The following is a 12,554-nucleotide window of genomic DNA, read 5'->3' as shown; positions in this document are numbered from 1 at the left end:
GATGTCGGTATCAGGCAGGGCACAGGGAGAAGACAGAGTCTTGTCTGGAATTCAGTTTCCGGAGGACATCGCTGGGGAATTTTGACCACCTCTTTATCAAGTGCGTCTTCTCTCCTTCTTTTCATCAGCTAGACATTGAGAATGAAGTCAATAATGAGATGGCCAATCGAATGTCCCTCTTCTACGCGGAAGCCACGCCCATGCTGAAAACCCTTAGCAACGCCACCATGCACTTTGTCTCCGAAGTAAGTGGAGTTGAGCCACGAGGCGCCTTTCTCTTAATTGCACGTGAAAGCTGCTGGGAGGGCTGACCTCCGTTTGTGTCCCCCATTTAGAACAAAACCCTGCCGATAGAGAACACCACGGACTGCCTCAGCACGATGACGAGCGTCTGCAAGGTCATGCTGGAGACACCGTAAGTTCCACCGGAGGGGTCTGTGTGGTGGGGACCTCACCCAGGCAGAGCCTGTTGACACAATGATGATGACACCTAACCGCCGGGTCAGCACGTTATCCTGTACGCAGCTATTATCTGAATTGATTTCATAAAGAACTCTGGGCGGTGGGGGTTGTTGTCCCATTTTAGAGCTGAAGAAGGTGAGGCTGGCTTCCCAAAGACTGCATAGCTTGTTAGATGGCAGGACCAAGATGCACATCAGAGATGCTACAGAGGTTGTGTAAGAATCAAGCGGAGGATTGGGTGAAATAATTGGGTATTATTATACACATATTGGAGAAAAGATTTGAGGGAAGATTTAGCACTAAGAGAAGTTACAAGGGTGATAATGAAGATCTCTTTTCTCTCTCTCAGCAGTTTCTTTGTATTTGAACTGGTTACTGGATTTAAAAAGAGGTTGAGGTTGTTGAGGATGAGGCAGCACAGTAATGAGGAAATCCACACCCACACGTCAGGATTCCCCTGACATCCGTGGCCCCTGCTGGGCTGGTAGACAAGTGGTCTGAACTGCCTGGGCCCTGGTTTCCTCGCATGATGACCTTCCCATACAGCCATCCAAACTGCAAAGTGCTGGGGAGGCCTCAAGGACGCCTTATAAAACTTGATGTTCTGTTCAAGTGTAAGATGGCATTCAGTTCAAATATTTTGCTTATAGCAAAGTTAAGCTTTATTCTAGGACAAAAACAGTAATCATCTTCATCATGGGGCCAATTCATACATACTAGAATAGCTATTAAGGAAGCCTCTGGCATTGGCCTGCATTATTTGAATGATCAGGGGCCCCGATGGGGGAGGTGAACAAAATTCGAACCCCACGAGGGCTCTCAGCCCGCTGAATGGTAGGTCGTTTCCTTCAGGTATCTCCCACAGTTTAAGTCAATCTGCAGCCCGCATCTTAACAAAGGAAGTTTCCCTGACTGGAGACACAAAAGCTGCCCCGTGGAAATGAGCTTGATTCTTTTTCTCTATAATGAAGCCATTATTCTCCATAATCTGGGACAGCCAGAGGGAACTGCCATAAAATATTCAAGATTGATGGGTGGGGAGTGATGTACGTGATGAGCTGGCTCGCTGAAGGGCAGAGGAGAAGAGGATTGACTGCCCTCTAATTTGCCTTATTTTCACACTGAGTCGCTGGTTGGCTGGATTCAAAGAGAATCGTCATCATGGGTTTCTAGAAGAGCATATTAACCTGGTGGGTGCAGGTCTGGGATTGTTCTCAGGAGAGGCCTGGGAGGGCCTAAAGGAGCCTGTGTGGGGCCGGAAATGAGCATGCTCGGGCCCGGAAGTGACCCTGCTGCTGTTTCTCCTCTCTTGCAGGGAGTACAGGAGCAGGTTTACCAGCGAGGAAACGCTGATGTTCTGCATGCGGGTGATGGTGGGGGTCATCATCCTCTATGACCACGTCCACCCTGTGGGCGCCTTCTGCAAGACGTCCAAGATCGATGTAAGCATGGTCATAAAACGTGCTTTCCCATGAGAGAGCGTGCATGTTGCCAAAGAGACCTTGCTTCTCACTCCCCTCTATCCCCCGCTGAGAATGGCCTTTCCAAGATACGGGCCCCATTCTGGCAGCTCTCGTCACCTTTTCTATGTGCTCACAACAGAACACCCCCCTCAGAGGCGTAGCGGGAATGTTCAGGTGCTGATCCCCTCAGCCTGGAGGGGGGCTGAGCAGGCAAACAGTCACTCAGCTGCAAGCTACCCCTTCAGGTTACCTGCGGTGCTGTATAAACGCAGGGTCTGGCCGAAGGAATGCCTGCCTCAGTGTGGTCAATGGGGTAATAGTATGGGTGCACTTACTTATAGTTTTAATGTGAACATTTCCCCTGAAATGTCCTATGGTGTGCTTGAGTGTGACATTGTGATGTTACAGAAGTACACGCCTTATGATTTTGTAATAACAGTGGGGCGTGATTTGTGCTAGGCCCTGTATATATTTAATATGTTTTATGAGTCTCTATGGGAAAAGCACTGGAGATACTGGATTATAAGACACCATGCTCAGATGCCAAACAACTTTCCGCCTTCCTCTCCTACCATGCTTTCCAGCGACTGCACCAGGTTCCCGTGCTGAGCCCTTTTCCCTGCCCAGAGTGCCCTTCCCTTTCTCTGATGAGCAGGTTCCTTTAAGGCCCGTCTCAAACATGCCCTCACCCTGTCCCTGCATGGCTCAGGGCCTGCCTTCTCCACTGACTCCCAGAGCGCTCACCATTCCAGACTTTCTGACTCCCTTGCAGATGCAGCCCATTGACAAGAGCAGGGACTTCTGTTGATCTGTACACCTAATGTCTCCTTTACGGCCTAGCAGCATCCTTGGCAAGGGACTCAACAGGTGCCCCATAGGGTTTTTGCTTGATGCATGAATATAACTAAAGACAAATGATTTTGGTCTGCAGGGGATTTCCTATTGATAGTGAGATAAAGCCCAACATTTGCTTCAAGCGTCACCCAGTGGCGTGTCCCATGCATCGAATAGGACCTCTTGGTGCTAACCTTCTGACGTGCCGAGTTTGGGCAGCACCTTCTATACGTCTTCCTTTCACAGAGCAGAATCTTTGATGTCCTGGACACATAGAAAGTCTACAGGTCCAGAGTGGCCATGAGTCCATAAGAAAGTTTATCAATAAAAATGAGACCTGAATTACTCCTTTTGAGGTTCCACCTTCTAACATATCTAGACATGGCTCTTCACAGAGTCTTCATTGTTTTCAGTGTAATTATTTTTGTCTACCCCCCAAAATAAATATTTAGTATGAAGACTTTTGGGAAATAGAGGAAATAAAAATACAGAAAATTCAATTTATCTGTAGTAACCTCCTAACAAAGAAATGACCACTGTCACCATACATGGTCCTTTCTGCCTATGTAGGTTTGTGTGTATCTGTGTCCATACTTCACAAATTGACGCCCCAGGATAATTGCTATTTTTAAAACATTTAACATACATGACGTATATTCAAATGTTCATAGTGATGAATATTTACTGTGTTCTTCGTGAAGCTTAACATTTGTATACTATAGACTGAGTATAAATCATTCTATTCACAAGTCCATGAGTATTATTTGAGTATGGATTGAGTTTATTACCTGGTACCCACAGGACATTCTCATTTGCCATAGCCATTTGCTAACTTGTCACAGAGTCAATAATTAAAAATACACAAGGTACAATTATGTCTTGGACCCTAACCTTTCAAAAAGTCTTGTCCTTGCTTGTCATTTACTGAGTCTTTCTGTTGAGGTCGAAAGCATTATATAATGTTAACTCTAACCACACATCATCTGATGAAGTCTATTTGTTCACATAGGTCTCACTAAGAAGTGTTTTCGTATTGGAGTTTGCATGTCTCTCTTAAGAAAGTTTCGGCCTACCCCAATACAACATGGATTTGGTGGGCCATTTTGCTTGATGACATAGAAGATGTCTTCCAATCTGCTTCTAAACAGCAGTCACATGCCCTGGGTTTATGAATCCTCCTGAGTGAGCTTCAGCTGTGAAAGAACAAATATTTACCTGTAGGGCCAGGACATAGGAACTCTTATGCACTTCCAGACAGCATGTCCTGGAATGCAAAATGTATGTTCAGGGAGTGCTAGAAACCCAGGTGAGGGAGATAGTTATTCTGCTTAAAGGCAGAGACAGAGGGCCATGATGGACCATCAGCTTTTGAGGTAGAGCTTGAAGAAGGGGTAGATTTTATCAGATGGACACAGAGAAGGAAAGTTCCCAGGCAAAAGGAATCATCAGAGCAAAGTCACTGGGACCCATAGTGAAGGTGAGGGATATGTATCATTTACAGAATAGGTGATGCTCTTGGCTGCAAGGAAAGCCAGGCTAAATGAGACAGCATTTTCAACTGATGTCCCTAGACTTGTATGGAATGATCCATAGCCCCCCCCTAGCTCAAATGACACCCAGAATTCCACACTTCACCTCCTCGGGATACCTGGAATATGGCCATCTTCAAATCAAAGGTAATCCTTTACCCACAGTGCTGTTCCTCCTCCTGGGTTATTGTCTCAGGTATGTCACCTTCCAACCCAGTCTCTACACCAGAAGCTGTCTCTCAGAACCTAGGAGAAGAATTGTCTTCTTCCCTCGTTCACACCCCCATATCTCAGCCAGTCACCAGCCGTGGCTGGACCTCAGATGACTCCTCCCCTGTCCCTGGTTCTCCATGCCCCCGGCTCCTCTCACTCTCCACTCCTTAGGAGTTCTCAGGGTCCTCCTGTCTCCAGTCTTGCTTCTTCTGATCCATTTCCGCAGAGTCACGGTGCTAGATGGTTTAATACCTATCCAGGGTGTTTTCTATAGGTAAACGCCCCGGACTTCCAAACGTGCCGTGAAACCCACACGGAAACTGGCCCAGACTGCATGCCTGCCTGCCTCTTGTTATCGTGCCCCCGACTTCAGTCAGCTGAAACAGAACTAGACATTCCCAGAGGGTACCCTGCTCTTCCCGCCCTGTGCTAATCTATGTTTCCCATGCTCCTCTGGCATTTTTTACAACAACACATAGCTCACCAGGATAATGAGCTATTTGTCTCCTTCCTCCCACCAGAGTATGAGCTCTGTTGAGGGAGGGACTGAATCTCTGCTCTGCATCCCTCAGCTTGATCCCATCCTGCACTCACGATTGATATCTCTGATTGACCATGACATTCTTTCTCGATGAGCCTCTGCATGGCCCCCAAAGGATTCTCAACGCTGTGCTTTGGCTGCCTCCATCAATCTATCAGGGTTTATCAGGCTTTTAGGGAAAACTTTCAGCATGGTAGAGATAACCCACAGAAAGTGTTTACAAGAAGCCTGTGGTGTACGGAAATGTAATATAGTGCATGAACACTTGCGTTTAAAATGAGTGATTTTATTCTTTGCAGAAAGATGTTTCCCTTGTCAAAAAAAATCCAGGATATGCATAATATGTATAAGCACACACCGATTAAACCCAGTTGTTCTGCCTCTGTGGCTCCCATGCCCAACCACTGTTTTTCCAGCCCTGTCCTGGTCTAGGGAGGGGCATGCGTTCATCTGGGCACTAGAATCTCCAAGTTCCCTAAATACCAGCATCCTATTGTGAATGCAGGAAGGTGGTGCGATTTCTACCTGGTGAGCATAACGCCATCAGAAGAGGCTTCTGGAGTGAGCGATCTTCAGCTGTTTGGAAGTTCAGCTGTTCAGCTGTTGGGGAGAAAACTTGTTTGGAGTTTACCAAATGGCTGAATAAGGAAAAGCATTCTAGGAAGAGGGATGGGATGGGGGACTGGGTTTGTAATCCATGCAGTCTCCACTGAGCACCGACTGGTGGAAAAACCTTGCACTTGGCTTTGGGTGTAAGGCAAGAAAGTCAAAAGTGCAGGTCTTTGCCCCCAAATGCCAGGTATGTGAAATGTGCAGTTGCAGTCGAGTATAACAACTGATGTGGAACCTTCTAGAACCCCAGAGGAACAACTCACTGGCCCTGGGGAGGGGTGTAGAGGAGGAGGGAAAAGGTCTGTTGCTTATTACTGTGTTTCATGTCTGTAAGCAGGAATGATGTGATGTTATTGTGGACAAACATTATCACGACAGATCTTATCATGGGCAGAATTACTGGGGTGTTAATGAAATGCTGTGCTTTCTCCTTCCAGATGAAAGGCTGCATAAAGGTTTTGAAGGAGCAGGCCCCGGACAGTGTGGAGGGGCTGCTGAATGCCCTCAGGTGAGCCTCCACCCCCCAGGGAAGACTTGCCAGGGGCAGCCAACCCTTCCGGCCCTTGGCCAGTTTAGATGCTCTTAGGCACTGAGGGCTGGGCACCAGGCTTAACCCCTTGTTCTTCTCAGCAACCTGTTTAGCGTACGAAATCATTTTATCAGTACCATTTCATCATCTCCTTTAACAGATGGGGAAAAATGAGATTTAAGAAATCAAATAATTGCCAAAAGCCACACAGCAGCTGGCCAAGCTAGGACCTCCGCCTGGGTCTGGGTGACCCCACGGGCCTTGGCCTAACTCCGGGCCACCCTGCTTTGTGGTTGCGGTTAGCAGGGACGCATCAGATGGAGCGGCTTCCCAGGCCTCACTTCCGCCGTCCCCAGTGGCTCCCCAGACTGGCTGCATGTAGGGTCTATGTGGGCAGCTTTAGAAAACATCGATGCTCAGCACCCAGCCCAGGCCAAGTGAATGGGGATCTCAGGGGTGGGGCTCAGGCATCCATCTGTGTGTGTGTGGTGTGTGTGTGTGTGAGAGAGAGAGAGAGAGAGTTTATTCCGAGGCTCCCTGGTGTCCCATTTGCAGCTGCCAGAATTGGAGACCCCATTCCACAGTCTCTGTCTGCTCGGGTATACTGGCAGCTGTGGTTCATGACAATCCTCACTGTGAATGAGGAATGCCTGCCCGAGTACCTTCAGGAAACAGATTCTTTCTTTTTTTAAGCTGTGACACAGCTATAGGAATGTGTCAAGTCATACTTTGTGCTAAGTCATTCCCAAACTGGATCATAGCCTGGGAGGTCTGCAGTCTCTGCTGGCTTCTCCATCTTCGATCCCCCTCGGTTCCACCCAACACTGTGTGTGCAGCAAGCGTTCGATGGGTGTAGGTGGGATGGATCAGTCATGTTCCACCCACGCAGAAGACTTAAGCTTTAGGCCTCCGCTCCCCGTCACACTGTCTTCACTGAGTAAAATGAAGAAACTGAGTCAGTGAGTGAAGAACTGAGACGCACATGACATGAGTGAACGGGACACTGGGATTGATCCTGTTTTGTGGGGCTCCTGAGTCACCCTTGTTCGAGCAGTTGGAGAAGGAATACACGAGCCTTCCAGATTCTGCGGGTCAACCAGGGTTTTCGCCACAGGTGCCCATGTCGCAGAAAGCGTTCTGTCTCAGAAAGGAGGCTGCAGCTACTGAAGTTTTTGAACTCCTTCAGCTTCATCCAGTCAAGCAAGACTTCTAGACAGGGCGTGGTGGTGGGCTGTGGTCCCCTTGGAGGGCTGGCATATGTGTGTCCTGTAGACACTGTGTACAGTGGCACAGCGCAGGCTTCTGCGGCAGCCAAGGCCTGGGTCCCAATCGTTCACAAATCCTTCATCGCCACCTCTGTAATCTGGTGGATGGGGTCACTTAACCTCTCTAAACCTCTGTTTTAACATCTGGGAAATGGAGGCAAATCAGCTCTACCGCGAAGGGTGTCAGTGAAATAGAGGCTTGCATGGGGAGCCTAGCAGGTGGTCAATATTTCATTACACATCCCTTCTCCTCTCCTTCCTCTCCCTAAACTGTTCTTTCTACACCAGAGTCACGTGAGCTTGCAGATTGCGTCACGTTTATTAAAATTTGTTCTCCTGCATGTGTGCCCCCTGGTGGTGGCAATGGGAATGGGGTGTGCTGGAAAGGAAAAAACTGTATGTGTTGTTAATGCCTCTGTGTCTCTATACAAATCCATATTTTGAAATTCATGACTTAGAAGAGCTAGCCTAAATGGCCAAGGTTCTGCATTCGGGCATGTGAAGTCTAGCTCTCTGGAAAAATGAGATTGCTTAATATCTCCTCTGAAATTATTTGATTATTTGATCGACTTGTTTAATAACCATAAGACAAACGTTCTTGGGAAGGAAGAATCAAATACACCACCCATATGAGACTACTTTGGGCTTTGGAATGTGGTTCTCTGTCAAGAGAACCAAGCCTAAGTTTGATTTATAATATTATCTGTGCCTCCCAAGGTAAAGATGGGCCAGTGAGTCATTACTGAGGCTTCCGCAGAGCACTATTTGCACAGTGAACTCCATCATTTTCTCTCCATCCAGGTTCACTACAAAGCACTTGAATGATGAATCGACTTCCAAACAGATTCGAGCGATGCTCCAGTAAAGCTCTGCTCCAAGAAGAGGATCTATGTACTGACCTCAGAAGATGTATATGTTTACATAATTTAATACAGATTGATGTTAATACTTGTGTATTTACATAACCGTTTCCTTCTTGTCACCGAAATATATGGACCTTAATTTGTATCCTGACTGACTCGACCCAGCAGAGCATAAATTGACTTGAGAGCCTTACCTTTGATGTCTAAAACAGAACCCCCCCCCCTCCAAAGGCAAAAACGTGGAGACTTTGAACTTTGCCACTGGAGTCCTGTAACTAGACCTGTAACAATCAGCAATTGCTAATAGTTTGTGGTAGTGTTTAAATTCTAGATGCGTACGCTCTCTGGGAAGCATAGCTGTAGAAACGCAAAGTGTTTGATTTCCTGTGTCGGCTCAGCTGCGAGAAACATGACGGGTGTCCTTCCGGAGGGAGAGAGGAATTCCGAAAAAGAAAAAGGTGTGCAGTGATTCCAGCCCGAGCACGTGGAACTTGGCGCGCCCCTTCTCTTCCCCGAGACTGCAAAGCACACGTGCAGCCTTTCTGCTTGCAGGTGTTTTGTCCGTCAGCGTGTCCCCTTTCCGTCTGGGTTTAGGTCCCCCTGAAGTTCCCTTGCAGTGTTGCAAGAGGAACGTCGCCTCTGCTTAAATCGGTTAGTGGGAGAGATGCGAGGGTAAGCGTGCTGTTGTAGGTGGGCTGAGGAAGGTGGTTGTCTTGGAAGTGGGGGGCAAGTTGGGAGGGAGGAAGGGTACCCAAGCAGCAGGACAGTCATCTCTCCGCTTCCACCCTCTGTCCACAGGGACAAGGAGATGGGGCTCTGGTTTTTGAAACTGTGGGTGAGTTTGCAGACATCCCAGCAGTTCGCGTGGCGTGGGTCACCCAGCCCCTCCTAACAGGAGCTTGTTCTCTGGGGACCATTCAGGTGACAACAGAGGTCTGGGGTACTTCACTAATCATCAGAAAACCAATTTGGGGGGGAGGGAAATATCATTTTCTGGTTACCTGGCCTTTAAAACGCAACTCCTCCCTGAGCCCACTGCTAGCTTGTTGCAATGTGTAAAGCCTGGTCAGAGACTCTGGGTTTCATTCTAGCCCTACTGATTCCCAGTGTGATCTTGGGAAATTCACCTAAGCTCTGTCTCACCTTTCTCTTCTGTAAAATGGACATTGGAAACGGACGATTTCCGAGAGCCCTCTAAGGCTATGTATGAGTCATTCAAAGGACCGGCTCCTACGCCCTTCCTTAGCAAGTAGAATCCCACCTTGTCCTGATGATTTACAATATGACCAGGCCTAGAGTCACTCTGTCTGAAGATCAGAGCTTAGAATGACGTCGTGGAAATCGGCTCTCCAGTGGAACAAGTGAGATGGTGGGCAAAGTCAATTAGAGACCCCTGCTCCAATGTAGGGCCGGAACCCAGGATGCCTCGCTCCGGACTTCATGCTTTCTGTTTCACAACATGGCCCACGCTTACCTACCATGGGAACAGACCGGATGCTTTAAAAATAAGCCCTCAGTCTGACTGATATGATGACTTACCTATTTCTGATAGACAGGAAGGCTTACCCAGTGAACGATCATTCCAGAAGTCGGGTTTGGGTACATTCGAGCGTGGCGTCATTCACAAATGTCCCAAGAAATGAGTGAGCTGTCACACCATTGCTTTCTAAATTTAGTGGCCAGCTGGCATTCCCCTGAGTCCTCCAAGAAAGGGGGAGACATGCATTTGTTTTGTTTTATTTACAACAAAGAAATCCAGCCAAGTGGAAGAACAGATTCTGCGGTCTGCATCAAAATGTCAGTCAACAGAGGAAGGGGGAGACCCTGGTCCCTCAAACTTTTCAAACTGAACCGGAGCAGCTGCTGGGATGCAATGTTCTCCAGAACAGAAATGTGCTGGGTGGCCCTCAGGACCTTTTCCAGCCTAGGGACTCTAAAATCCCTAGGCAACCGTGGGCGAACCACTTTATTGTTGAAATAAACATTCAGCTTAAGAAAAGTTCTTGCTTCTGGCAGCCACATGTTATCCTTGGGTGACAACTGTCCAGACTCGAAATACAGAGGCCCTGAATGTTTATCATCAGTGGGTCCGTGTTCCTCCTTTATCAGGAAAGAAGATTGAGTCTTGGAAAGAGGAATGGACTTGTGGAGTAAATCACTGAGCACGTTTATAATTTTTAATTAGACTTTCTATCTGATGGGACCAAATACATGGGAGGGGCTGCTGGCCTGCCCCAACTGAGCCAGGTCATCTGATCTCGGAGCCAAGACACAGTCACCAGTGTACAGATTCTCAAAAGCCCAGGGTCTGAACTGGTGCCTCTGAATACCAGGACAGGTTAACTGAGTGTCTGTGATCACTGACAGGTGGCGGGCCTTGGGTCCGCTCCAGGCTATTGTGGGAGACAAACTCTTTTAACAGATTGTCCTGCAGGCGTCAGGGACCCTTGACCAGTCATGCTTCTGTGCTGCGTGCACATGTGTCCGAGACCCATGGGTGGTTTAGGGGAAAAGCGCTGGTGACAGTATCCGTGTCAATGTCAGTGATATTTCACATTTGACGTCTCGCCGTTTTCAAATAAGCAGCATTTTCCATTACTCAGCTATTTATTTGGGGGGGCAAGCAACAGAATGAAATTACATCTCTTAGAACCACTGCTGTTTTCGCACTATACCTTTGTTCTCGGAAATCTTTCATGTGCCACAAGGAATTGGTAGTAAAAGAGGAAAAAAAAAAAGAAGTGGCAATAAATGTTTGAATTGTGGTGACCCATTCAGGCTGACAGATTCATTATCGACCAGAAAGAAAGTCTTGGATACTATCTTTAACTACTACTTAATATCATGCTTAAACAAGGTTTGTTCCTAGACATCATTGTTATGTTGAGGTATTAATGGTAAACTGAAGTTTTTGATACATCATCACATTTAAGTAAAAGATAATTTCGTGCTTCCTCGAAAGGAAAATAAAACCTACTCAATTCTGGAATCCAGTTGTCTAGTAGAATTTAGAGAACTCTCATTCAATCTTGTATTCTAGAGAGCTGTTAGTTTTTATCGATGTTAATAATCAATGTTGAAACTTTATCTTCAAGAAACAAACACGTTGAAGCTCAGTTTCCCCACTTCATCTATAAAGGCCACCGCATACACAAAGCTCTTTTAAAGTTGTCATGTATTGTTTGCTAAAGTCACTGTAATTTTTTTTTGGCCTGCTTTGCCACTTTTTGTACAGAAGTTTTGGGTGTGAAATGAAAATTAAAGTTTGGTACATATATTTAAAAACATATCTTTATTTTACATGATGTTCAAGATTGAGGGGGCGAAAGCACGTGACCAGAGGTGCGTGCCAAACAGATGTTTGCTGAATGTCTGTTCCGGGCACCAGGAAACCACACCATCTGCCCTTGACTTCTCTGTACCTCGGTTTCTTCATATACAACACGAAACACCCAAAAGGTTACTGCTCTTGGTATCAGCCCTATCTTACTCATTTCAGCAAAGACTCCTCACTAGGAAAAAAAAAAACATAAGATGGAGACTTGATTGATGTCTAGAAATGCATGAGACATACTTGTCCAAGGAGGCTAAGAAACCCTAATAAATGCTCTTTCAGTCATTCTGTGAAGCACTGTAGCACTTGATGAATTTGGCAAAGTTGGCTAGTAACCTAGTGCTTGTAAGTACAGTTTTTTTCAGGCAACTTTATCTCTAAAGTGATCCTCTTGAATATTGAACATTGAAACTGTCCTAGGGCATTACTTTTAATGCCTGTACCTTTTAAGCTGATCACCTGAGACCTAATTATGTGTCATCATCATAGGTCAGGGTTTCCAAGAAAAGCCTATGATGTTCTGTACAAAAGACAAAGAAATGAATAGAAATGGGACATTTTCTATAAACTGACATATGGACAAGTTATAAGTGGGCAAAAGCTGGAAGAGACAGAGAGAGAGAGAGAGAGAGAGAGAGATCCTAGTTAAATGAGTGTCAAGAAAAAATGAGTAGGAAAAAATGAATAGAGTAAATGTGTAATTATCAAAAAGAATACCGGTAGTGAGGAATTGAACACCCTTCATAGCAACCAGAAAATTGATTGTTAATCAGGGTTCTCTTGGAAGGATGGGATGAGGAGTTCAGCTGGCTGCACGCATGAAACCTGGTGAATATTTCAGTTTGTATTTACACATGATTTTGTGCTTTAGGTTATCAGTAAGTAGATAGAATTTCTAAATGTTCACTG

General features: G+C 46.4%; 1 protein-coding gene across 1 annotated transcript in view; it reads left to right on the top strand.

Annotated features, from left to right (window-relative positions):
- Window positions 1-12,302, top strand: part of CYRIA (CYFIP related Rac1 interactor A) — a 51,682-nt gene extending 39,380 nt beyond the window's left edge. Inside the window, exons 7-11 of the mRNA XM_036027672.1 lie at window positions 129-245; window positions 336-415; window positions 1,778-1,904; window positions 6,092-6,162; window positions 8,250-12,302. Of these exons, the coding sequence (XP_035883565.1) occupies window positions 129-245; window positions 336-415; window positions 1,778-1,904; window positions 6,092-6,162; window positions 8,250-8,313 (459 nt within the window). The 3' untranslated portion in view covers window positions 8,314-12,302. The remainder of the gene's footprint in view (window positions 1-128; window positions 246-335; window positions 416-1,777; window positions 1,905-6,091; window positions 6,163-8,249) is intronic.
- Window positions 12,303-12,554: the final 252 nt, after the last annotated feature.

Source organism: Phyllostomus discolor, chromosome 6, assembly GCF_004126475.2.
Source record: "Phyllostomus discolor isolate MPI-MPIP mPhyDis1 chromosome 6, mPhyDis1.pri.v3, whole genome shotgun sequence".
In the NCBI taxonomy this organism is placed as follows: Eukaryota; Metazoa; Chordata; class Mammalia; order Chiroptera; family Phyllostomidae; genus Phyllostomus; species Phyllostomus discolor.
The sequence above is the reverse complement of the archived record's forward strand: the minus strand, read 5'-3'. Positions and strand labels throughout refer to the sequence as shown.